This window comes from Phyllobates terribilis, unplaced genomic scaffold (assembly GCF_046119375.1).
Source record: "Phyllobates terribilis strain yellow unplaced genomic scaffold, ASM4611937v1 Scaffold_5__5_contigs__length_657084704, whole genome shotgun sequence".
Lineage (NCBI taxonomy): Eukaryota > Metazoa > Chordata > Amphibia > Anura > Dendrobatidae > Phyllobates > Phyllobates terribilis.
The window spans coordinates 297,194,512-297,220,263 of NW_027362765.1; the positions used below are offsets into that span (position 1 = coordinate 297,194,512).

General features: G+C 47.3%; 1 protein-coding gene across 2 annotated transcripts in view; it reads left to right on the top strand.

The window, feature by feature from the left end:
* LOC141273040 (glycine N-acyltransferase-like) overlaps positions 1-25,752 on the top strand; it is a 207,368-nt gene that overhangs the window by 116,588 nt on the left and 65,028 nt on the right. For both annotated transcript variants that reach the window (XM_073684365.1, XM_073684366.1), the window contains one exon: positions 19,470-19,605. In XM_073684365.1, coding sequence (XP_073540466.1) covers positions 19,470-19,605 — 136 coding nt within the window. The remainder of the gene's footprint in view (positions 1-19,469; positions 19,606-25,752) is intronic.

Sequence of the window (25,752 nt, forward strand, 5' to 3'; positions counted from 1 at the left end):
GAGGCGGGGCTTCAGTTCTCGCGCGCTTTCAGAGTCCACGCCCCTCTTCTTCCCGCGCGGCGTCCCCAAGATGGCGTCCAACGGCGGGAAAACTCCACGGATGGCGGGAAGAAGGCCGAAGATGGCGCCGGATGGCGGGAAACTTCACCGATGGCGGGAAGAAGGTAGAAGATGGTGCCGGATGGCGGGAAACCTCCACGGATAGCGGGAATCTTCACCACTGGTAAGTTTGAACAGTCTTTGCTTTTCAGGCACGCAGTACCCGGTGGTTGCGGGCACGAGATCCTGCCGACTACGCCAAAGTTGACGCGCCCCTGGGCCTGTGTCGCGCTGCGTTGCGCACGCGGGAGCCTACCCGGAGCCGGATCAGTGGAGGGTTGTAGTCTCGTGGCGGTGACCCGGTCCGTGCCCAGGGAGTCAAACTAGACGGCAGTCTATTAGTAGTAAATAGTTGAGGACTACGCCACCCGTTGAGTGCAGCCAGGGAGCTGCTGCTGCAGGGCAGACCGCTGAGGCCGGTGGTAGGAATGTGCAGCGTGATAGTATAACCCCCAACGGGAGGGGTATGGCCTCAGGGCAGCCGACGTGGATGATGGGGGTAGCAGGAACCACTCAGAGACGGTACGGTGTAGTTCAGGGTCTTTACTGGTAACAACGACAGACCCTCCCGGAGTACTTGCTAGCAAACGGGGCCTGGTCAGTCTTTGAGCAGATGGGATCTCCCCTGGCCAGGCGTAGTTGTAGGCCTCCCAAACTGACTGTACTCTTCTGGCTACCTTGCTAGAAGCTGATGTAAGTAGCCCACGTCCCTGAGTGTACCGTGTGGTGCTCACCCGTATGGCCGGTGACTCGGGGCCTTCTAATGGCTTCCGCTCCACGATGGCGGTGCTGGTCCCACGCGTGTGACCGTGCCTTTGGGCTTCTGGGCCAGAGGACCTGAAATCCCCTGCCTGACGGATTCTGCTGCTGGGTAGGAGTTAGTCCCCACAGCCTCGGACTCCGGGTCCGGTAAAGAATCTTCTTGGTCAGGGCGAACTCTGCAGCTGCCAGCCCCTGACTCCTTGTAACTCTGCTGTTTCCTATGCTGCTTCTTGTCTCCACTCTCCTTGTCTGACTCACCCTGCCTCAGCCCCGGGTTTATACAGGGGAAGTTCTTCCCCTCCCAAGACTGGGCAGGAGGTGTGGCATGCACAGGATCCCTGACCAAAGGACCTCCCACCTGCTCTCAGACATAACATTACATTACTGTGGAAAACCAGACCCCTGGGGTGCCACACATGCGTGCATCCCTTTCTATGGCAGGAATAATTTCTGCAAATTTACTTTTGTACCGGGGATCTAACAGTGTGGCAACCCAGTAGTCAGGATTATTTCTAATTCTCACAATTCGAGGGTCATGTTGCAGGTAGTGCAGCAAGAAGGCACTCATGTGTGTTGCGCATCCAGGAGCACCAAGTCCCTGTTGTGTTGGTGGCGAGGTAACAATCATGCTTCCTTCCTCTGTCCTCTCCCCCCAACCTCGCACAACAGAAATGTGATCAAGGTCTCCCTCATCTGATGAGTCTTCCATCAGTTCGTCCTCCACTTCTTCCTGGGCTCCTGCACCTTCCTCACTAGTTTGGCTGCTACCATGCGCCCTGGTAAAACCATCTCCCCCACCCTCACATGCCTGCCGCCTTGGTGCTGCCGACCGTCTGGACCTTGCAGATGTTAGCCCTTCCGCATACAACTCCTCCTCCTCTACTTCCTCCACCTCCTCTTGTGCCACCACCTGACTCCGAATTCTGTTTAACATGTGCTCCAGCATGTAAATCACCGGAATAGTCATGCTGATAATGGCATCGTCAGCACTAAACATCTTCGTCGCCATTTCAAAACTGTGCAGAAGGGTGCATAGGTCCCTGATCTGAGACCACTCCTCCAGCGTGATTTGCCCCACCTCTGGATCTCGTTGGCCCAGGCTATACGTCAGAACGTATTGCACCAGGGCTTGTCGGTGCTGCCACAGTCGCTGCAACATATGCAGAGTTGAATTCCACGGGTAGGCACATCGCATTTTAGCCGGTGAAGTGGCAGGCCCAACGACTTCTGTAGAGATGTAAGTCGCTGAGCTGCGGGATGCGAACGGCGAAAGTGAGCACACAGCGACCGTGCCCTCTGCAGAAGGCCATCTAGTCTGGGATAGTGGGCTAAAAATTGCTGGACAACCAGGTTCAACACGTGAGCCATACAAGGCACGTGTGTGACATTGCCCCGGCGAAGGGCCGCACCCAGGTTTGCAGCATTGTCGCACACGGCCTTCCCTGGTTTCAGGTCCAGTGGAGACAACCATTCATGAAATTGGTTCTCCAGAGCTGACCACAACTCCTCAGCTGTGTGACTCACATTTCCCAGACATTTCAATGTAAAAACCGCCTGATGACGTTGAGCCCTACTGCCAGCATAGTAAGGAGGTGTGCAGGATCCCTTCTGCGCAGTTAGAAAGCTTGTGGCATGACCAGACAGGCTTTGGGTGCAGGTGGAAGACCGAGAGGAGGTTGAGGAGGCAGAAGCAGTGGAGGAACTTTGACATAAAGAGGATTGACGCACAACTCGTGGGGACGGCAAGACTTGGACAGCAGCCCCTTGTCCTGCTGTCACCATAGTTACCCAGTGCCCAGTCAGCGACATGTAACGCCCCTGTCCATGCCTACTCGTCCAAGTGTCTGTGGTGAAATGCACCCTGTCACACACAGAGTTTCTCAAAGAAGCGGTGATATTGTGTGCGACATGCTGGTGGAGCGCAGGCACACCTTTCTTTGAGAAGTAGTGCCGACTGGGCATCTGGTACTGGGGCACTGCGACGGACATAAGGTCTCGAAAATCCTCTGTGTCCACCAGGCGGAAAGGCAGCATTTCTGTAGCCAAGAACTTGCAGATGGTGAAATTCAACCTCTTAGCTTTCTCATGGCTAGGAGGAAATGGTCTTTTACTTGTCCACATCTGAGGGACCGAGGGCTGGCTATTGTGCTTAGACGGGGTTGATAAGGGTGTCCCCGGCACACTGCCGGTCTGTGAGGAAGATGCAGGCGGACATGTTAGGTTGCCTTGATCCAAAGGTGGTGCTATCGATGTCGGACAGCGCTCAACACCAGCTGGTGTTACCACCTCCGAAGAAAATGATGACCTGCCAATCACGCTGGCTGTTGCGGGTAAAGAGGTGGCAGGTCTGCGCCCCAAAACAGGTGTGACTGCTGTCCCCCCAGTCACAGAGGATGAAGAGGCCGCGGATGCACAAGATATGGCAGACGGTGGTTGGCCCGGCCGGCTAGGCCGCATTGTAGCACACTGAGCTTCCCACTGCAACTTATGCTTTATGTCCATGTGCCGGTTCATGCATGAAGTACTCAAACTATGTATTTTTTGGCCTCTACTTAGCTTTTGCTGACAAATGTTACAGATAACACGAGTTGGGTCATCTTTATCGATCTGAAAAAATGTCCAGGCTATGCAAGGCTTAGCACCCATGCGACCTGAAGAGCCACCACGACTTGTGGTGAGAGGCAGAGTTGTGTTTGAGGATGCAGTTGTTGACGTGCTTCCAGTACCACGTCTCTGTCCAGGAAGGCGCAACCTGACCTCGTCGTCACTAGCATCTTCCTCCACCTCCTCTGCTGACCTCATCTCTTGGCTGACTGTGGGTTGACAGTAAGTGGGATCTCCAACCTCATCATCATCACCCTGTGCGTTATCACACCCGTCGTCCTCAGAGCCAACCTGTTCCTGCCCTGACAAAAAACTAAAGTTGTCGCTCCAATCAGGTATTTGAGTCTTATCATCGTCTTCCTCATTGTCTCCACCAACAGGAGTTACAGTTTGGGAATGAGGGTCTACATTATGGTCAGAACCTTCTGCGTCTGGTCCTGGATCCGACTCATAAAGATTCTGGGCATCAGTGCAGATCATTTCCTCGTCTGGATTCACAGAAGCGCTGGAGTCGACCTCTGATTCCCAGGCTATAGTATGAGTAAACAGCTCTGCAGACTCAACCATCTGTTCTACCTCATACTCAGACGGGCAGCTGGAGATTTGGGAGCTGTGAGGAAGCAAGTGCGATTGGGGTGACACCTTTGAGGACTGGAGTATTTGTGATGTTGAAGTTGATGTGGAGGAGAGCCCACTTAAAGGAGCACTTGATATCCGTTGAAGCACCTGCTGTTTTTGTGCCTCATCTGGAATTTGTAGCGATTGGCGTGGCCGTAAGAAAGGGATCTTATCACATTGTCCGCTAAAAGAAGTAGACATTTTAGTTTGGCTGGAAGATGGTCTTTCTTCTGCAGATGTTACTGTTGCTTTAACACCTACCCCACGGACACAACCTTTTTTCCCCTTCCCAACACGCCTATTCCCCTTTCCACCAGCAGCAGGCCTTTTTCCACTCATTTTGGTGGTTAACTAATTAACAACTCTGGAGTTGTTTGCACAAAAAAACAATGGATGCGAACCGAGCAGAGCTGAGTGGCCAAACTGTGGTATTAGGCCAAAACTATTGGCTGGGTTAGATGCAGAAAAAAATTATATTCAATTTGCAACCTGATGGAGGTCAGTATAGATGGACTAATAGAGAAAGTCCCACACACTGCTAGAAGGCCAAATATTTTTTCAGAGCTAGATGCAGATAAAAATTATTTTTAATTTGCAACCTGATGGAGGTCAGTATAGATGGACTAATAGAGAAAGTCCCACACACTGCTAGAAGGCCAAATATTTTTTCAGAGGTAGATGCAGAAAAAAATATATTCAGTTTGCAACCTGATGGAGGTCTGTATAGATGGATTAATAGAACAAGTCCCACACACAGCTAGAAGCCCAATATTTTTTCAGAGGTAGATGCAGAAAAAAATATATTCAGTTTGCAACCTGATGGAGGTCTGTATAGATGGATTAATAGAACAAGTCCCACACACAGCTAGAAGCCCAATATTTTTTCAGAGGTAGATGCAGAAAAAAATATATTCAGTTTGCAACCTGATGGAGGTCTGTATAGATGGATTAATAGAACAAGTCCCACACACAGCTAGAAGCCCAATATTTTTTCAGAGGTAGATGCAGAAAAAAATATATTCAGTTTGCAACCTGATCTAGGTCAGTATAGATGGACTAATACAACATGTCCCACACACAGCTAGAAGCCCAATATTTTTTCAGAGGTAGATGCAGAAAAAAATATTTTCAGTTTGCAACCTGATGGAGGTCTGTATAGATGGATTAATAGAACAAGTCCCACACACAGCTAGAAGCCCAATATTTTTTCAGAGGTAGATGCAGAAAAAAATATATTCAGTTTGCAACCTGATGGAGGTCAGTATAGATGGACTAATACAACAAGTCCCACACACAGCTAGAAGCCCAATATTTTTTCAGAAGTAGATGCAGAAAAAAATATATTCAGTTTGCAACCTGATGGAGGTCTGTATAGATGGATTAATAGAACAAGTCCCACACACAGCTAGAAGCCCAATATTTTTTCAGAGGTAGATGCAGAAAAAAATATATTTAGTTTGCAACCTGATGGAGGTCAGTATAGATGGACTAATACAACAAGTCCCACACACAGCTAGAAGCCCAATATTTTTTCAGAGGTAGATGCAGAAAAAAATATATTCAGTTTGCAACCTGATGGAGGTCTGTATAGATGGATTAATAGAACAAGTCCCACACACAGCTAGAAGCCCAATATTTTTTCAGAGGTAGATGCAGAAAAAAATATATTCAGTTTGCAACCTGATGGAGGTCTGTATAGATGGATTAATAGAACAAGTCCCACACACAGCTAGAAGCCCAATATTTTTTCAGAGGTAGATGCAGAAAAAAATATATTCAGTTTGCAACCTGATGGAGGTCTGTATAGATGGATTAATAGAACAAGTCCCACACACAGCTAGAAGCCCAATATTTTTTCAGAGGTAGATGCAGAAAAAAATATATTCAGTTTGCAACCTGATGGAGGTCAGTATAGATGGACTAATACAACAAGTCTCACACACAGCTAGAAGCCCAATATTTTTTCAGAGGTAGATGCAGAAAAAAATATATTCAGTTTGCAACCTGATGGAGGTCTGTATAGATGGATTAATAGAACAAGTCCCACACACAGCTAGAAGCCCAATATTTTTTCAGAGGTAGATGCAGAAAAAAATATATTCAGTTTGCAACCTGATGGAGGTCAGTATAGATGGACTAATACAACAAGTCCCACACACAGCTAGAAGCCCAATATTTTTTCAGAGGTAGATGCAGAAAAAAATATATTCAGTTTGCAACCTGATGGAGGTCTGTATAGATGGATTAATAGAACAAGTCCCACACACAGCTAGAAGCCCAATATTTTTTCAGAGGTAGATGCAGAAAAAAATATATTCAGTTTGCAACCTGATGGAGGTCAGTATAGATGGACTAATACAACAAGTCCCACACACAGCTAGAAGCCCAATATTTTTTCAGAGGTAGATGCAGAAAAAAATATATTCAGTTTGCAACCTGATGGAGGTCTGTATAGATGGATTAATAGAACAAGTCCCACACACAGCTAGAAGCCCAATATTTTTTCAGAGGTAGATGCAGAAAAAAATATATTCAGTTTGCAACCTGATGGAGGTCAGTATAGATGGACTAATACAACAAGTCCCACACACAGCTAGAAGCCCAATATTTTTTCAGAGGTAGATGCAGAAAAAAATATATTCAGTTTGCAACCTGATGGAGGTCTGTATAGATGGACTAATACAACGAGTCCCACACACAGCTAGAAGCCCAATATTTTTTCAGAGGTAGATGCAGAAAAAAATATATTCAGTTTGCAACCTGATGGAGGTCAGTATAGATGGACTAATACAACAAGTCCCACACACAGCTAGAAGTCCAATATTTTTTCAGAGGTAGATGCAGAAAAAAATATATTCAGTTTGCAACCTGATGGAGGTCTGTATAGATGGATTAATAGAACAAGTCCCACACACAGCTAGAAGCCCAATATTTTTTCAGAGGTAGATGCAGAAAAAAATATATTCAGTTTGCAACCTGATGGAGGTCAGTATAGATGGACTAATACAACGAGTCCCACACACAGCTAGAAGCCCAATATTTTTTCAGAGGTAGATGCAGAAAAAAATATATTCAGTTTGCAACCTGATGGAGGTCAGTATATATGGACTAATACAACAAGTCCCACACACAGCTAGAAGCCCAATATTTTTTCAGAGGTAGATGCAGAAAAAAATATATTCAGTTTGCAACCTGATGGAGGTCTGTATAGATAGATTAATAGAACAAGTCCCACACACAGCTAGAAGCCCAGTATTTTTTCAGAGGTAGATGCAGAAAAAAATATATTCAGTTTGCAACCTGATGGAGGTCTGTATAGATGGACTAATACAACAAGTCCCACACACAGCTAGAAGCCCAATATTTTTTCAGAGGTAGATGCAGAAAAAAATATATTCAGTTTGCAACCTGATGGAGGTCTGTATAGATGGACTAATACAACGAGTCCCACACACAGCTAGAAGCCCAATATTTTTTCAGAGGTAGATGCAGAAAAAAATATATTCAGTTTGCAACCTGATGGAGGTCAGTATAGATGGACTAATACAACAAGTCCCACACACAGCTAGAAGCCCAATATTTTTTCAGAGGTAGATGCAGAAAAAAATATATTCAGTTTGCAACCTGATGGAGGTCTGTATAGATGGATTAATAGAACAAGTCCCACACACAGCTAGAAGCCCAATATTTTTTCAGAGGTAGATGAAGAAAAAAATATATGCAGTTTGCAACCTGATGGAGGTCAGTATAGATGGACTAATACAACAAGTCCCACACACAGCTAGAAGGCCAATATTTTTTCAGAGCTAGATGCAGAAGAAAATTATATTCAATTTGCAACCTGATGGAGGTCAGTATAGATGGACTAATAGAATGATGCTATGCCCAAAAGATTTTACTTCACTAGGTGCAGTAAAAAAATTGGTATTCTATACACAGGTGGTATATCTTGCAACACAGATAGGCTACTCCACTGACTAACACACTCTGCAATAGGCCAAAAAGGATTAGCTTTGCTAGATTCAGCCAAATGCTGTGAAAAAAACTTGCACAGCACTGGCACAGTCCTGCCTGGCAAAAACTGATAGGAACTGATGTAACCTAGTCCTGAAAAGGATTCCAATTACTATTAGTCTTTACTCCCACAATCTATCTATTTAAGAGCACAGACCTGCCTGATAAAAGTCGTAGGAAATGCTGTAACCTAGTCCTTAAAAGGACTGCAAGCACAACTATTCCCTACTCCCAAGCTATCTGTAGATTTGTGCGAAAATTGGCTTGAAATTAACAAGGTATAGCGCACACAGCAACAGCGGTGCCGTCTAACACGCAGCTGCAGCAGTGAGAAAATGGTGGCGACGGGTAAAATGGCTTGGTCTTATAGGGCAAGGACATGTGACATACACTGCCAATGACACATGCCCTTGCTTGTGTGAAAAAAAGCACTTCGCTCCGTGTGTGCGCTGCTGATAGGCTGACAGATTGCACCTCCCCACTGTAAATGCGGGAAAGAGAAAAAAAAAATGGAGATCTTCATTGTTCCTGCAGAGATCCATCCCCTGCCCCTCCCCCCACCCCGCTGTACACTCAAACTGCGTATTAACATTAATTTTCATCATTACTGAGAAAAAATCCAGTTATGATTTTGGTGCACGAACAGTTATCGAACATAACCTCGAACAGCCGAATTTTTCTCAAATTGTTCGTGTTCGCCGAACGGCTCAAACACCGCCCAAAACAGCTCGAATTTGAGATTGGCGAACAGTTCGAGTAGAACAACGCTCATCTCTACTCACAAGACAGGTGGACAAACTAAGCAAATTCATTAAATGCTCAAACAATGAGACTTGAGGGAACCCTGCACCTTTACCTCTAACCCCGACCTGTGACTGATAACCTTACACAGATATAAATATAAACAGGAATGTCTGTAGTGCTGCAAGCAGAATCAAGGAAAATGAGAGACATTCTTCAGGACAGTAGATGGATAGCATGGCGACTCCATCCAAAGAGACACAGATTTGGATTCTACATGTTTCCGGCCTAAGGGTACACGGCCCTGACTGGAAAGATACGGATCTGCTCCATTAACCATCAGAGAGCCCATGGATACGTTTGGGGAGACCAGGTTGGGACGATGAAGTCACCTGGCCCCATGGATATGTTGTTTGGAGTTACCAGGAGGTAACGTCCAGTCGCCTGGAATCCATGGAGACATTCGGAGAAGCCTGATTGGGACCAGCCGGTCATCTGGCCCCATAGAAACTCTCGGCAAGGCCAGGGTGGGACCTCGGGTCTCCTGGCCTTGTACCTCGATGGACTGCTAGCTTCCAAAGCTTGCCGCTACCTTCTCTATGTGGGGGCCTGCCAGAAGCGGGGGGCCACTGGTTGAGGTACTTGGCCCTGGAAGTCCCAAAGCCGCAGCTGTTCTATCCCAGGCGGGCGGAGCGGAAGGGTGAGACTGTGTAATGTTGTACCATCTTGGGTATTTGCTGGGACTGTTTCATGTGTTTATTGTCTGTTTGGTGGTTCAATAAAGTATTGCCAAGTTGTTTTATACTCACCCTGTGTTGTCTGAGTAGTGTTGTGCCCACAAAAGACCCCGGGTCTTTAAAGATACCCCTTCGGGAATTTATCTACAGGTGTAGTGATGATTTTTATTCCATGGGTCATTTCCAGAAACATGCAGCAGCGGATGTTGTTGAGTGAAAATTGCAAACTGCCATTGTAGTGACCAGTACATTGTAGTGACCACTATGTTGTAGTGACCAGTTCATGCTTTTGGAGACATGCACTCGTAAATTAGGCAGGCTCTCATCACTACAGAAATGCCAAACATGTGGACACTAACTGTGGTTTAGGTACACTGTGGGGCTCAAAAGGGAGGTGGGAATTTGTATATGGGAGCACAGAATTTGCTGAATTTCTTTTGGGGTGCAAGGGCTATTTCGCTTTTCCAGAGCCTTTGTGCTACTAGTAATGTGGAAGACCCCTATATGTCCATTAACAGATGAATGACCTAAGTGGGGACTTGCTTTTTTTGTGGATTGAGGCGAAGCTTTTATTGTGATCCAAAATGTTATGTAAAATGTTTCCATTTATCCTGTGCTTTACGTTGAGTACTGATATCGGGGTTTCCATTTAAATCTCCAAGTGATGTAATTCAAATGAAATCCCCGAGGGATCCATTTAGTATAATGAGGCAGCACAGTTACTCTGGACTCCGTCTGGCCTCTGTTCAGCGGTGTCTTTTTTTTCAAAGGTTCACAAAACTGTGGCTGACGGCACGCCTAATAAAAAGACGGACACCGTGGGATGAAAGTCCAGATAGCGTCCACAGTGTCTCCATCTGCCTCATTATAGGAAATCTTCTGCTAGGGGTTCTGTATGAATCACGTATTTCAGAGATTTACACGAAAGCCTCGGTGTAAGCGCTCAGCACAGAGCGCAGGATAAATGTGACCAGAGCCATACTGCGATCTTTAGTAGGCAGAATGAACAAATCAGCAGCAGTGACAAATTAGTTTCATTTATTTTTCACGCTGTTCCTCATGCGGCATTAGTGTTCAGACAACTTTATTCTTTGGGTCGGTGCAATTACAGCAATACCAGATTTATATTGGGTTTTTATGTTTGACAGCTGTCACACACTAAAAAACGCTTTTTTTTAAAAAACTAGTTTTTGCATCGCCATATTTTGAGAGCTATAATTTTTCCATATTTCTGCCGACAGTCATGTAAGGACTTGTTTTTTGCGGGACAAATTGACGTTTTTATTGGTAGAATTTTCGGGCGCGTGACACTTTTTGATCGGTTTCTATTCCTATTTTTTGTAGGCAGAATAAACAAAATCCAACAATTCAGGAATTGGTTTTTTTTTATGCCGTTCTGCGTGTGGTAAAATTGATAAGGCAGCTTTATTCTTTGGGGCAGTACCTTTACAGCAATACCAAATTTATATAGCTTTTTCTCTTTCGGCGCCTTTACACTATAAAAACTATTTTATAGAAAAAAAAGAGCTGTAACTTTTTTATTTTTCAGCTGATAGAGCTGTATGACAGCTTGATTTTTTTCAGGACAAGATGACATTTTCAGCGGTACCATTTTTACTTATATTTGTCTTTTTGATCGCGTTTTATTCCACTTTTTGTTTGGCAGTATAATGATAAAGCATCATTTTTTGCTTAGTTTTTTTTAACCGTGTTTCCTAAAGGAGTTAACTAGTGGGACAGTTTTATAGGTCAGGTCGTTCCGGACGCGGAGATACCAAATATGAGTACTTTTATTGTTTTGTTTTGTTTTTCATACATAATATGTATGTACAATATATTTTTTATTTATTTTTACTTATTTTGTTATTTTTTTAAAAACATTTTTACAATTTTTTTAAACTTTTTTTTTTACTTTTTCACTATGGGACTTTCACTTTCTGCAGTCTGATCGCTGCTATAAGGCATAACAGTGCAGGATCACTTCTATGCCTTATAGCTGTCAGTCCTGCAGACACAAGATGGTTAGATCATGCACTGCGCTTGATCTAACTACCTTGCTAGTGCCTGGTGACCTAGATGTCGCCATGACTAGAGAAAAGCGAACCTCTCAGTGTTCAATTCGTTTCAGATCAGCGGACTTTGTGATGTTCTCCGAACAGTTTGTTGAACATATCCGAATCCCATTTGATTCAGTGAGAGGCAAAACCAAATGCCTTCAAAGGGACCCAAAAGCTGACAAAACAGCTCAAATTATGGGCAGACACCAGAAAAAAAGTGGCATTAATTCACCAATTGTACAAATTTTATAATGGCACATCAGCAGTTAGCCATGGTCCATGCATGAGGTATCAGGGTATGGGCCAGCATTTACACTTTGAATTGAACTTCATATTAAGACGAGGAGGCTGAAGGATCGGTGTAAGTCTGCTGTGCTGGGAGCCCTGATACCACATGCAACAGCTCAAGCTGCTTTTCTGCTCAGCCACACTCAGATGGCAGAAAAATCAGTTTCATAGAGTAGTATTGGTACAAAAATGTAAGGATAGTAACACAGGTAGTTGACTGAAAGTAAGTGGAGGCCTGCTGGTCTGAGAGCCCTACTGCTACAGGCAACACACATGAAGGAGACCGAAACACGAGTCTCCACATTTCAAACAATTAGGGGCTGACCCCACCAAAGTGGCATCAATTTCACCAGAGTAGAAATAGTATAATGAGGACCGACACCTCTTCCACTACAGCCAACCCAGCAGATGGAGGCCCAATCTGGAGTACACAAATTTAAAAAAAATAGGGTCAGACACTACCAAAGTGGCATCAATTACACTAGAGTATAAATAGTATAATGGTCACCGACACCTTTTTCACTACAGCCAACCCAGGAGATGGAGACCCAACCAGGAGTCTCCACATTTAGAAAAATTATTATTAACATCTGCAGCAGCAGCAGCAACAGCAGGCACAGAAGACTCGACAAGATATCACAGACTGCAATTATGCGAGATTGATGTAGCACACTAAAAACTACACCATCGTCTAGTCTGCACAGTCTGCAATTGGGGTGCAAAAGTCCTTGGAGATCCATGACTTGTTCATCTTGATGAAAGCTAGGCAGTCTACACTTTTTCAGGGGACAGCCGGCTGAGATTATCCGTCAGGACACCACCAGCAGTGCTAAAGACACGTTCTGAGAGAAAGCTGGCTGCCGGGCATAATAAAACCTCGAAAGCGTGACAGGCGAGCTCAGGCCACTCTTTCATTTTTGAAGACCACAATGTAAAAGGGTCCAAACCGTCCTTGATGGTTGTAATGCACACGCCCGGGCTGAGTGGCGTGTGCGTGTATATGTAGTGATTCCACTGGACCGTGCCGGAGAGTGAATGCCTGGAGGGGCGTAACTAAGTATCCACCCGATCCGACCAGGGTCGCACGACGGCATATGACGCCAGTGCACCAAGGAGGAACCGAGCAGAGGGACCAGGTGCTACTCCAGGACAGACCCCGGACACGGCTGTTGACCCACACAGGGGAATACAGGAACAGGCAGGTTAGGCTGGCACACAGACTGCTGGGTATAGGCAGACACGGCTGGTATGCAGACTGGCGGATGCTGGTAAGCACGACTGGTATGCAGGCAGGGAGGTACTGGCAGGTACGACAGGTTGGAGCACCGAGTGGATAGGACCCAGTACAGACTGGGACTCAGGAACAGAACTGCAGATGCGGTGGACAAAGGCAGAACCAGGTACACACAGGATACTTGCAAAGAAGTAGCGAGTGGACTTTAAACTCACAAACGGGAGTACAGGGACAACGAGTAGGAGTTAGGTACGGGATCAGATTCTGCAGGAAAAGGGAAGGTACGGACATAAAGAAAAACAGGTAACAGACTAGGAGAGTATTCAGACAAGAACAGACACAGCAGCAAGAAACAGGAGCGGGTCTAGGAATGCGGCCCCTAGAAGGCGGAAAGAACAGGCTAGGAGCGTGTTCACACTGGCCTGGAAATACAGCCTCCAGGATAGGCAGAAGACAACAGGCTAGAATATGGTTCAGACAGGACACAGTTCAGACACGGGAACAGATACCGCAAGGCAGGAAGCATAGACAGGACCTGGCACATCAGTGACAGGAAGCCAACTGACAGAACACAATGCTCAGGCATGGATTCCAGGGAGGAGCTGGGTTAATACCAGGTGACAGACAGCAATAGGCTGAGGATGCACAAGGGGTGTGCCTGCAGCAGCTACAAGAAGCAGGAAGTGATCGGGCGCCGCCCTTAAGCAGCAGAAACAGAGGCAAGCAGACAGCATGGAGGGAAGCCAGGCTAGCAGACTGGACTGGAGATCAAGTGCGCGCTCTTGCACAGTGGGAGATGGACCACTATGCAAGGACGTCGCCAGGTATGTTACAATGGTATTGATATTGAGCTTGAGATACTCCTGAACCATCCTTTCCAGTTGTTCACCATGTGTCAGAATTGCACTCTGTTGTGCTGGTGCACGAGCTGGTCTAAAAAATATGAGAAAGGACTCACAGAAATTGCTACTGCCACTTACACTGCTGCTGATAATGTTTTGGCGTTGACAAATTGATGTTCCGGAGGTTGGAGGTCTAGAGCTGTGATGCACACTGTGTGCCTCACTGCGCTGTCTTAGGGAAAACCTCTCTTAGGCCAAAGCCCCACTATTAGTGTTTGGTCAGTATTCGGTCAGTATTTTTCCTCATGAGTGGGAGCCAAAACCAGGTGAGGAACAATCAGAGAAAAGGTATAATAGAAACAAGTGCACTTGCCTTCTACATTTATCACCCACTCCTGGTTTTGTCTGCCACTCCTGAGAAAAAATACTGACCGAATACTGACCAAAGACTGATAGTGGGGCCGTGTCCCTAAGGTTGTGCAAAAGAATGTTTCGATACTCTAGCATTCGCGGGTCCCTTTCCAGGGCTGGAAGCTTCTGGCAAAATTTACTCTTATAACTTGGATCTAACAGAGTGGCCACCCAGTAATCAGCACTATTTTGAATCCTAACTACACGGGGATCATGTTGCAGATAGTGCAGCAACAGGTGCTCATATGTCGGGCTCTTCCATGAGGTTCAAGCCCATGGTGTGTTGGTGGCTGGGTAACACTGATACTTGTTTACTGCTGCAACATGTGCAGAGTGGAATTCCATCGTGTTGGCACATTGCATATCAACCGGTTAACTGACATGGACAAAGACCTCTGTATCGATGCAAATCGATGACCTGAGGGGTGCAAACGGCGTAAGTGAGCACACAGCTTCTGTGCTTGCTGCAGCAGCGGATCCAGGCTGATAGAGTGGCAGAGAAGTTCCTGTACCACCAGGTTGAGGATGTGAGCCATGCAAGGCACGTGTGTGAACTTGCCCCGGCGTAGAGCTGCCACCAGGTTCACAGCATTATCGCACACTTCCTTCCCTTACTCCAGGTTCAGCGAAGACAGCCATTGTTCAAACTCGGCCTTGATAGCTGTCCACAGCTCTTCAGCTGTGTGAGTGCGATCTCCAAGGCAAATTAATTTTAACAGTGCCTGATTGTGGTGAGCCCTGGCTGCGCAGTACGGTGGTGGTGGGGATTCGCTCTGCACTGTTGGAACGCGTGTCTCATTAAAGTAGAGGTTGAGGGTGCAGGTGGAGGCCCTAGAGGAGGTGGAGGAGGCAAAAGCAGAGCAGTAAGTGTTAAATACAGACGTTTGTCCTGCAAGCCTTGGGGATTCCAAGACTTGTGGAGCAGCCCCTTCCCTGCCTGCCCCCGCAGTCACCAGAGTCACCCAGTGCCCAGTCAGCGAGATATAACGCCCTTGGCCATGCGTCAGAGTGTTTCTTTATATGGTAACATGCAGAAATTGTAACTTTCTGACAATGAAATAAAGCTTGAAGATTTTATCTGGAGGTGCCTTTTCTACTTTACGTTTTTTGGTAGATTTCTCTGTGGGTCAGCAGCTTTGGATATGGCACTCATCACAATGGAAAAAGGCATGCAATAATTCAGTACGGTGAGATCCTTTCTTCCCTTTTAAAGTACTGTGTGTGATGTTGAAGTGGAGGAGAGGCCACTTGATGCAGCTCTTGCCATCTACTGGAGCACATGCTATTTCTGACCCTCATGTACAAGTTGTATCGCTGAGCGGCTGTGAAAGAAAGTGGAGTAGTCCGTCCAGTAACAGAAGTTGTCTTTGGATAGGACGTGACTGTATTGGTTCACTAGAGCTTTCACTAACATTACCACCTACCCCACGTACACCTTGAACACCAAGCCTATTCCCCCTTCCACCGCAACCTCGCTTTATCCCACTCATGTTGCTCAGATAGTGTGGTTGGAGCACACCATTAGCAACAAAAATATGATTTTTTTTTACTGTGAATGAGGCCTGTATAAAGTAGAATATATGTGGCAAAAAAATTCAAGCTGAGATGTGGCCTGCTGTATCACGTTAGTAACAGAAAAAAATAGATTTTTTTACTGTGGATGAGGCCTGTATAAAATAGAATAAATGCTCCAAAGAATTTCAAGCTGAGATGTGGCCTGCTGTTTCACCTTAGTAACAGAAGAAATTATTTTTTTTACTGTAGATGAGGCCTGTATAAAATAGAATATATACTCCAAAAAATTTCAAGCTGAGATGTGGCCTGCTGTATCACGTTAGTGTGACAACACAGCATTTCTTCTTAATTATCCAGAGGTATAAATCAGTAGGCCAGGCACCATACACCTTTATTTTTATGCTGACTTTTGAATTTGTGTTCTTCTTTGGTTGATCAACACAGACTATTGTTTGTATAAACCTGTTGAACACTTGAGTTCATATTTGGTAATTGATGAATGGCTGTTATTTACATCTTATATCAGCCCTTACAACGTATTGTCTGCTAGTTTTGCAATACAGCGACTCAGGATCTTTGAACAATGGATGTTTGCCAGATATGTTAAATATCATTGTAGGGTGTTTGCCAGTCAACCTTGGGTGATGAGCTGTGGATACTCGAGCACTGTGAATTAATATCATTATCCCTGACCCTTGACCTGTGGATGTGTGCTTTAACTGACAATTGTGAACTATTTAAGGGGCATATGCCTCTGTATCAAGGAGACTTTACAAAAAGACAGCCGAAAGAGACTCTTCAGCACAGTAACCAAGACACACATGGCTCCATGAAGAGGAATACAGATCTGCTCCATTGACTATCACTGAACTCTCAGATGTTATGAGGAAATCCAGGTTGGGACAATCAGGTCACTTGGCCACATACCTCACTGCTCTATTCCCGACCGGCCAGCGGAAGGGTGGAACTGTGTAATTTTTCCCCATCTTGTGTATTTTCTCGGACTGTTCTATATGTTTATTGTCTGTTTCGTGGTTCAATAAAGTATTGGCACACTGTTTTACCCTCACCCTGTGTTGTCTGAATAGTATTACGCCCATGGGAGACCCCGTGTCTCCACAGTTAGTAACAGAAGAAATTAGATTTTTTACTGTGCATGAGGCCTGTATACAATAGAATATATGCTCCAAAAAAATCAAACTGAGATGCAGCCTGCTGTATCACCTTAGTAACAAAAGAAATTATTTTTTTACTGTGGATGAGGCCTGTATAAAATAGAATATATGATCAAAAAAATTTCAAGATGAGATGTGGCCTGCTGTATCTCCTTAGTAACAAAAGAATTTTTTTTTACTGTGGATGAGGCCTGTATACAATAGAATATATGCACCCAAAAAAATCCAACTGAGATGTGGCCTGCTGTATCACGTTAGTAACAGAAAAAATTTGAGTTTTTTTTACTGTGAACGAGCTCTGCATTCAACTGAATTTCACTGCCAGAAAATTACAAGCTGACGTGGCCTGCTGTATCACGTTAGTAACAGAAGGAATTTTTTTTTTCTGTGGATGAGGCCTGTGTACCATAGAATATATGCGCCAAAAATGTCCAGCTGAGATGTGGCCTGCTGTATCACGTTAGTAACAGAAAAAGTCACTGTAGATTTTTTACTTTGGACAAGATCTGCATACAGTAGAATATATGCGCCAAAAATGTCCAGCTGAGATGTGGCCTGCTGTATCACGTTAGTAACAGAAAAAGTCACTGTAGATTTTTTTACTTTGGACAAGATCTGCATACAGTAGAATATATGCGCCAAAAATTTTCAATCTGAGATGTGATCTGCTGTATGTATTATGGTAGTAACAGAAACAAATAGAATTTCAAAGGTGTACTCATGCATAGAGCACAATATAAGCAGTGCACAACAGAGTTCTATGCTGAAATGTGCCCTGCTGTCTCTGTCTGGACCTCACTAATAGCAAAAAATAGTGATCTGCTGGAGGGTCAATTTCACAGCCACACAGGACCCAATTTATCTAAACTATCTGACTTAGAAGCAACTGCCTAGCTAACTATCTAAAATCTTTCAGTATCCAGGAGCAGAGTCAGGAGCATCCTCTCTGAGCTTTTATACTGACAAAATGGCGCTAAAACAACATGGCCGTTCTTTATATGGAGAGGGACATGTGATTTAAGCAGCCAATGGCACAAGCCCTTGTGTCTGGACATTGTGAATGTTCCTGCGCCCTGTAATTGGCTTGCCACAATCTGCACACATTAAGTTAAGAAAAAAAAAAGAGACGCCCCTCCTCTGACCTCTCCCTCCCCCTCTCCTCATCAAACATGTCTCCCCCGCTCATCATACAGCACCACTATCCTAGCCAAAGTGATAAATATACTGTAGTGGAAACGCAATCATTTGCCGGACTTTAACCGAATTTTGCCAATTTTAAGTAAAAATGCTCGGGTGACTGGACATGAATCCGAATGTGCAATGTTTGTGCCAAATTTGAAATTGGCAAATGTTTTTCGAACATGTTTGCTCATCCCTAGTCATGACGACTTCGGGTCACCATGGCAACGATCGGTCTCCGATCCAAGAGCAAAGAGGCTTCTGTCCCTTTGCTCGCCCGCTAAATACTGCAATCGCAGCATTTAGGAGGTTAAAATGCCGGAAGTACACCACTCCTGGCACTGAGTGCCAGGTGTCAGCTGTCAGAATCAGCTGACACCTGGCGGCGATCGCGCGCGCACAGCCTATGTGCACGCGCGATCTCCGAGAACTATTTTCTCTGAAGGGGATTATCAGAGATAAGAAAAAAAGGCTTAACTTTTTATTCATTCAAGGTTAATGAATTCAAGACCCCAACTAAAATAAAAACAATCTCTAGTCACCTCCTGCAGTGGCGCCGTTCCAGGGATTATTAGCGCCGTTGTTCTTGCAGAATGACATGACTTGTTGTATCACATGCTGGCTGCAGCCAATGAGCGGCCACTCTCCAGCTGCATCTTTTACTATTTTGTCAGACCAAATGTCTTCCCTGAGGGAATTTTGGTGAGCTGCAGTCAAAGAGCAGCCGCTTATTGAGTGCAGCCGGCACTTGACACAAGTCACATCACTCTTCAGGATCAGCAACGCTGACATCGCTAAAACGACACCACTGCAGGATTAATTAAGCTGTGGTTATCCAGTAGTGAACAACCCCTTTAACAAAAAACAGCTGCACTTTTGTCTATAAACCGGATCTGGTATGCAGATCAGCCCTTTTCCTTCAGTTGAATAAGATTCAATATCAGGCAAAATCTAAGTTGAATTGTTAGTAAAAAAATATCTGTTCTATTTCATTGACTCCTAAACTACCCCCTTAAGAAGGCAATTGCCCCCTATTAATTCGGTCATGGCCAAAAGTGTTAGTGCATGTTTTCCACTGTCCCTTATACGTATAGTTTACCTTTCGTAGTGTAATGCTTAGTATCGTTGATTAAAAATCATTTCATTAATATATAATTTTTGTCCTTTTATATCTTAATAATTACATTTTGCAGGGTGTCAACCATCATTGACTGATGTGCTTCAAGAGGTCAGCTCCAAACATGGCAGCCACATGCATACCACAAGTAATCTGTTATATATGAGAGATGGAATAGAGAGTGAAGACCTGGAGAAGATGAGAAAAATAAGGTACGTAATGTAGACAGTGATAATGCATGTATCATGGTAGTGGTGTGGTGCTGATGGTGGACCAGATAATGAGGTGCCCATTGTGATGACACAGTGATGAGCGAGTATGTTTTGTTAACCCTTTCGCCGAGCATGCTCGGGCCGAGCACCGAGTATTTATAGCGTGCTCGGGCTTTAAGTTTTCGTTCGCTCCGTGAACATGATTTGCGACTGTTTGACAGATTTAATACATGTGAGGAATGCTGGAAAAACAGGCATTCCTCACATGTATTAAATCTGTCAAGCAGTTGCAAATCATGTTCACTGAGAAAACGTAAAGCCCGAGCACGCTATAAATACTCGGTGCTCGGCCCGAGCATGCTCGGCGAAAGGGTTAACAAAACATACTCACTCATCACTAGTAGACATCCATTATTTATATTTAAAAAAAAATAAACAGAATAAAATCAGCACTACATTCAGCAGTATAAGAAATAATGGAAAAAAGAAAATGGAAGGGAATAGGAAGTTGGACTTTAATAGAGAGAAAGGGAGAAGAAGGAATGCATAACAAAGGAAAACATATGGTAGGGAAACGTGTTTTTTAACTAGAGGGAAAGACGTGTACTGTTATATTTACTAACTTCTAAACTGTAACAATTTTATCAGTATTACATTGTAGCATGTTTAAAGTAACCTGTAGATTAGGAAAAAGAAACATGTTAGTAAGAAAACTGAAAGAAGATTCGCTTTAAATGTTGCCATATGTCCTCTTGATGAGGACAAGATGAAAAGTGCGACCCAGGGGGGAAAAAGTGAAAAAGTTTGATTTCGACGTTCATTGAGTAATAACTTGGAGTGGATTTCCATTATTAATCGAAAATTAGAATTGTAATGGTTTTCCAGAATTTAGATGTATACTTTTTACCAAAGAATTTGTTACTCATGTGTCGTATTTTGCAGACTATGAGACGCACCCCAAATTTTAAGGATGAAAATAGTAAAAAAAAAATTTAATGTGCAAATGGGGGTCCGTCTTATAGTCCAAAATTAGCTTACCAGTAGGGTGGCGGCAGCGGAGCGAGGTCACACGAGGCAGAGTCCCTGCTGCAGGAAGCTTACTGTAACGGGTCCGGGAGGCGGAACCTCTGAGCTACTATACAAGGGGGCGGCCCTTGTAAGGGAGCGGGTGGCAGTCTCTGGATGAACGGACAGGGAGATACGGCAAGTGATCAGGGCAGTCTCTGGGTGAACGGACAGGGAGATACGGCAAGTGATCAGGGCAGTCTCTGGGTGAACGGACAGGGAGATACGGCAAGTGATCAGGGCAGTCTCTGGGTAAGGGGTAGGTACGACCTGTGATGGCAGAGCCTCCGGGTAGGCTAGCAGGCAGATGGTAGATGGGTGCTCCCAGGTGAGCAGGCGAGAGTCTCTGGAATAGCAGGTGGTCACGGCACGTGACGGCGGAGCCTCCGGGCTGGCAGGCAGGCAGGTAACGGAGAAGCGCTCCCAGGTGAGCGGGCAAGAGTCTCTGGAATAGCTGGTGGTTACCGCAAGTGACAACGGGACCTCCGGGCTGGCAAGCAGGCAGGTAACGGAGATGCGCTCCCAGGTGAGCGGGCAAGAGTCTCTGAGATAGCTGGTGGTCACAGCACGTGACAACGGAGCCTCCGGACTGGCAAGCAGGCAGGTAACGGAGATGCGCTCCCAGGTGAGCGGGCAAGAGTCTCTGAGATAGCTGGTGGTCACAGCACGTGACAACGGAGCCTCCGGGCTGGCAAGCAGGCAGGTAACGGAGAAGCGCTCCCAGGTGAGCGGGCAAGCTGGTCCATAGACAGACTGACCGGAGTAGTAAGGCAGACCGTCGGACCTCAGGCAAGCAGGCAGGTAACTGATATGCGCTCCCAGGTGAGCGGGCAGGCTGGTCCTTAGACAGACTGACAGGAGTAGTAAGGCAGACCGTCGGACCTCAGACTGGCAGACAGGTAACAAGTATTCAGGCAGGAATCAGGCAGGTAACTGGCAGGTAACTGGCAACGGGACCTGAGGGCTGAAGCACAGGTGAGACACAGGTGCAAACAACATTGCTCGGGCACCTCCATTTTGGAGGAGGTGCCTTATATATGATGAAGTCCTCCGGCCATTGGCCGGGGACTCTTTAGGGCGGCGCGCGCGGCCCCTTTAAGAGGAGGGAAGCGCGCGCGCGCGCGCCCTAAGCACAGGGGCCGGGAAGGAGCGCGCGCTGAGAGCAGAGCAGGAGGAGGACGCCGGGAAGGAGCGCGCGCTGACAGCAGAGCAGGAGGAGGACGCCGGGACGGAGCGCGCGCTGACAGCAGAGCGGGGAGAGGACGCCGGGACGGAGCGCGCGCTGACAGCAGAGCGGTGAGGGGAGCAGCGTCCCTGCCTAGCAGAGGGCAGGGACGCCAGCGCTACAGTACCCCCCCCTTTAGGCCCCCCCTTTTTTAGGCCAGACAGAAATTTAGCTAGGATGAGAGGGGCATGGATATTCTCCCGGGGCTCCCACGTTCTCTCCTCAGGACCAAACCCCCTCCAATCTACCAAGAAAAAGGTCTTTCCTCTTACCCTTTTGGTGGCAAGAATGTTCTCTACCTCAAACTCGTCCTCAGCAGAAACCGGAGCAAGAGGCGTACCTGTAGACTTAGAAAAAGAGTTAAGTACCACAGGTTTGAGGAGAGATACATGGAAGGAGTTAGGGATCCGTAAGTTGGCCGGGAGTTTCAATTTATAGGCCACCGGGTTGATCTGACTGATAACCTCCAGTGGGCCGATGAACCGAGGCCCCAACTTATAGGAAGGGATCTTGAGCCGGACATATTTGGACGAGAGCCAGACTTTATCCCCAGGACGGAATTGAGGAGGATCCAGACGTCCTTTGTCAGCGTGCCTTTTCATACGCTCGGATGACAGAAGGAGTGCGGACCGGGTACTCTCCCATATGGAGGAAGACTCGCTCTTGTGATTGTTGTACGAGAATTCGGCCCTTGGCAGGAGATCCACCCAGTCAGAATGGTGAGCATTAACGAAGTGCCGGAGGTAACTGGTCAGGTTCTGATTGATCCGCTCCACTTGACCATTAGACTGTGGGTGGTAAGCGGAGGAGAAGTCCAGAGTGACGTCTAGCAATTTACAAGTGGCTCTCCAGAAACGAGAAGTGAACTGTACTCCTCGATCCGACACGATGTGACGGGGCAGGCCATGAAGACGGAAGATGTGGCGGATAAAGACTCTGGCCAGCTCGGGTGCAGACGGAAGACCTGGCAGGGGAATGAAGTGAGCCATCTTGGAAAAGCGGTCAGCGACCACCCAAATGACCGTACAACCGGCAGAGACGGGCAGATCAGTTACGAAGTCCATCGCTATATGCTGCCAGGGGGCAGCAGGTGCTGGCAGAGGAAGAAGGCGGCCGGCCGACAAGTGTCTCGGAACCTTGTTGCGGGCACAGGACACACAGGCAGAAACAAAGTCCATAACATCCTTGTGCAGGTTAGGCCACCAGTAGTGCCGGGTAATAAGCTGGAGGGTCTTTTTCTGACCGGCGTGGCCAGCTAGTTTAGACGAATGACCCCAGTGTAGGATCCTCTCCCGATCAGGTACCGATACGAACGTCTTACCAGGAGGGAGACAATTTAGACTCACGGAGGCCACCTGCATTACTCTGGCGGGATCGATGGGGCAGTCACATGGTCTACGAGGTGGTAATGTCTCTGCCTCCTCCATATCAAAGACATCAGCACAAGACCAATAAGGAATCGGAAGTCCAGGTAGATTAGCTGGGATAGGAGAGGGACGGACGGAATGGACGGGAACCAGACAGGTTTTATGACAGTCTTGTCCCCAGCGAAGGACTTCTCCGGTTTGCCAGTCAAGCACGGGTGCATGTCTCTGGAGCCAAGGCAGACCTAGCAAGAGGGCGTGAGAGAGTCCAGGCAGAACGTGAAGGGAGATACTCTCTGAATGCAGCATACCCACTTGCAGAGTAATGGATTCGGTGATGAATTGGATGGGGCGAGATAAGAGGCCCCCATCCACGGCAACAACAGACAAGGGTACAGCCAGAGGTTTGGTGGGGATGCGGTATTTCTCCACCAGGGACAGTGAAATAAGATTTCCGGCTGCTCCAGAGTCAAGTTGGGCTAGTTCGGAATAACGATTCTCCCCGCAGATGATTGAGACAGACAGCAGCAGGGATGGAGAGGATTTATTTTTGTCTAGATCAAGTCCTCTGAGCGAACCTAGACACAGGCGTTCTCCCGACCTCTCCGGGCAGGCACGGATCCGATGCTCCTTACTGCCACAGTAGAAGCAGCTCCCCTCGGCACGGCGAAAGTCCTGACGGGATTTGACCATCTTGGTCTGGTCGACCTGCATAGGCTCAGGAGAGTGTACCTGGGGAGAAACGGAAGGAGTGACGGGTTTCAGAAAAGTAGGACCCAGACGTGGAAGCCCCTTTTCACGGGTGACCTCTTTGGCACGTTCCTGGAATCGTAGGTCAATCCGGGTGGCAAGAGTTATTAGGTCATCGAGAGTGGTAGGAATGTCCCGACCAGCAAGTTCATCTTTAATACGGCTGGACAGACCCTCCCAGAAGACGGATACCAGAGCTTCGTTATCCCAGGCCAGCTCCGAGGCAAGGGTGCGGAACCGTATGGCATATTGACCCACGGTGAGGCTTCCCTGACGGAGGCGTAGCAGAGATGATGCGGATGAGGTCCTCCGTCCGGGTTCGTCGAAGGCTTTCCGGAAAGCCGTGAGAAAGGCAGGCAAGTCGGACACCAGGGGGTCTCCTCTCTCCCACAGAGGATTTAGCCAGGCCAGAGCCTCCCCGGTGAGATGGGACATGATGAATGCAATTTTGGCTCGGTCGGAGTTAAACTGGTGGGACAATAGTTCAAAATGCAGGGTGCACTGATTTATGAAGCCCCGAGCCAGGACGGAGTCGCCTCCGAAGCGAGGAGGTGCAGAGAGCCGGGGTCCGGAAAAGGATACCATGGTACTGGCCGTAGTTGCAGGATCAGACAGGGTGTTCAGGCGAGTATTAACATTCCGCAGATGACCCAGGATGGCCTCCTGTTGGGACTTCAGACGGGACAGTTCAAGACAGAGGTCCGAGAGCGAGGGAGCTTGGGTGCCACCGGGTTCCATGGCCCGAGCAAACTGTAACGGGTCCGGGAGGCGGAACCTCTGAGCTACTATACAAGGGGGCGGCCCTTGTAAGGGAGCGGGTGGCAGTCTCTGGATGAACGGACAGGGAGATACGGCAAGTGATCAGGGCAGTCTCTGGGTGAACGGACAGGGAGATACGGCAAGTGATCAGGGCAGTCTCTGGGTGAACGGACAGGGAGATACGGCAAGTGATCAGGGCAGTCTCTGGGTAAGGGGTAGGTACGACCTGTGATGGCAGAGCCTCCGGGTAGGCTAGCAGGCAGATGGTAGATGGGTGCTCCCAGGTGAGCAGGCGAGAGTCTCTGGAATAGCAGGTGGTCACGGCACGTGACGGCGGAGCCTCCGGGCTGGCAGGCAGGCAGGTAACGGAGAAGCGCTCCCAGGTGAGCGGGCAAGAGTCTCTGGAATAGCTGGTGGTTACCGCAAGTGACAACGGGACCTCCGGGCTGGCAAGCAGGCAGGTAACGGAGATGCGCTCCCAGGTGAGCGGGCAAGAGCCTCTGAGATAGCTGGTGGTCACAGCACGTGACAACGGAGCCTCCGGACTGGCAAGCAGGCAGGTAACGGAGATGCGCTCCCAGGTGAGCGGGCAAGAGTCTCTGAGATAGCTGGTGGTCACAGCACGTGACAACGGAGCCTCTGGGCTGGCAAGCAGGCAGGTAACGGAGAAGCGCTCCCAGGTGAGCGGGCAAGCTGGTCCATAGACAGACTGACCGGAGTAGTAAGGCAGACCGTCGGACCTCAGGCAAGCAGGCAGGTAACTGATATGCGCTCCCAGGTGAGCGGGCAGGCTGGTCCTTAGACAGACTGACAGGAGTAGTAAGGCAGACCGTCGGACCTCAGACTGGCAGACAGGTAACAAGTATTCAGGCAGGAATCAGGCAGGTAACTGGCAGGTAACTGGCAGGTAACTGGCAGGTAACTGGCAACGGGACCTGAGGGCTGAAGCACAGGTGAGACACAGGTGCAAACAACATTGCTCGG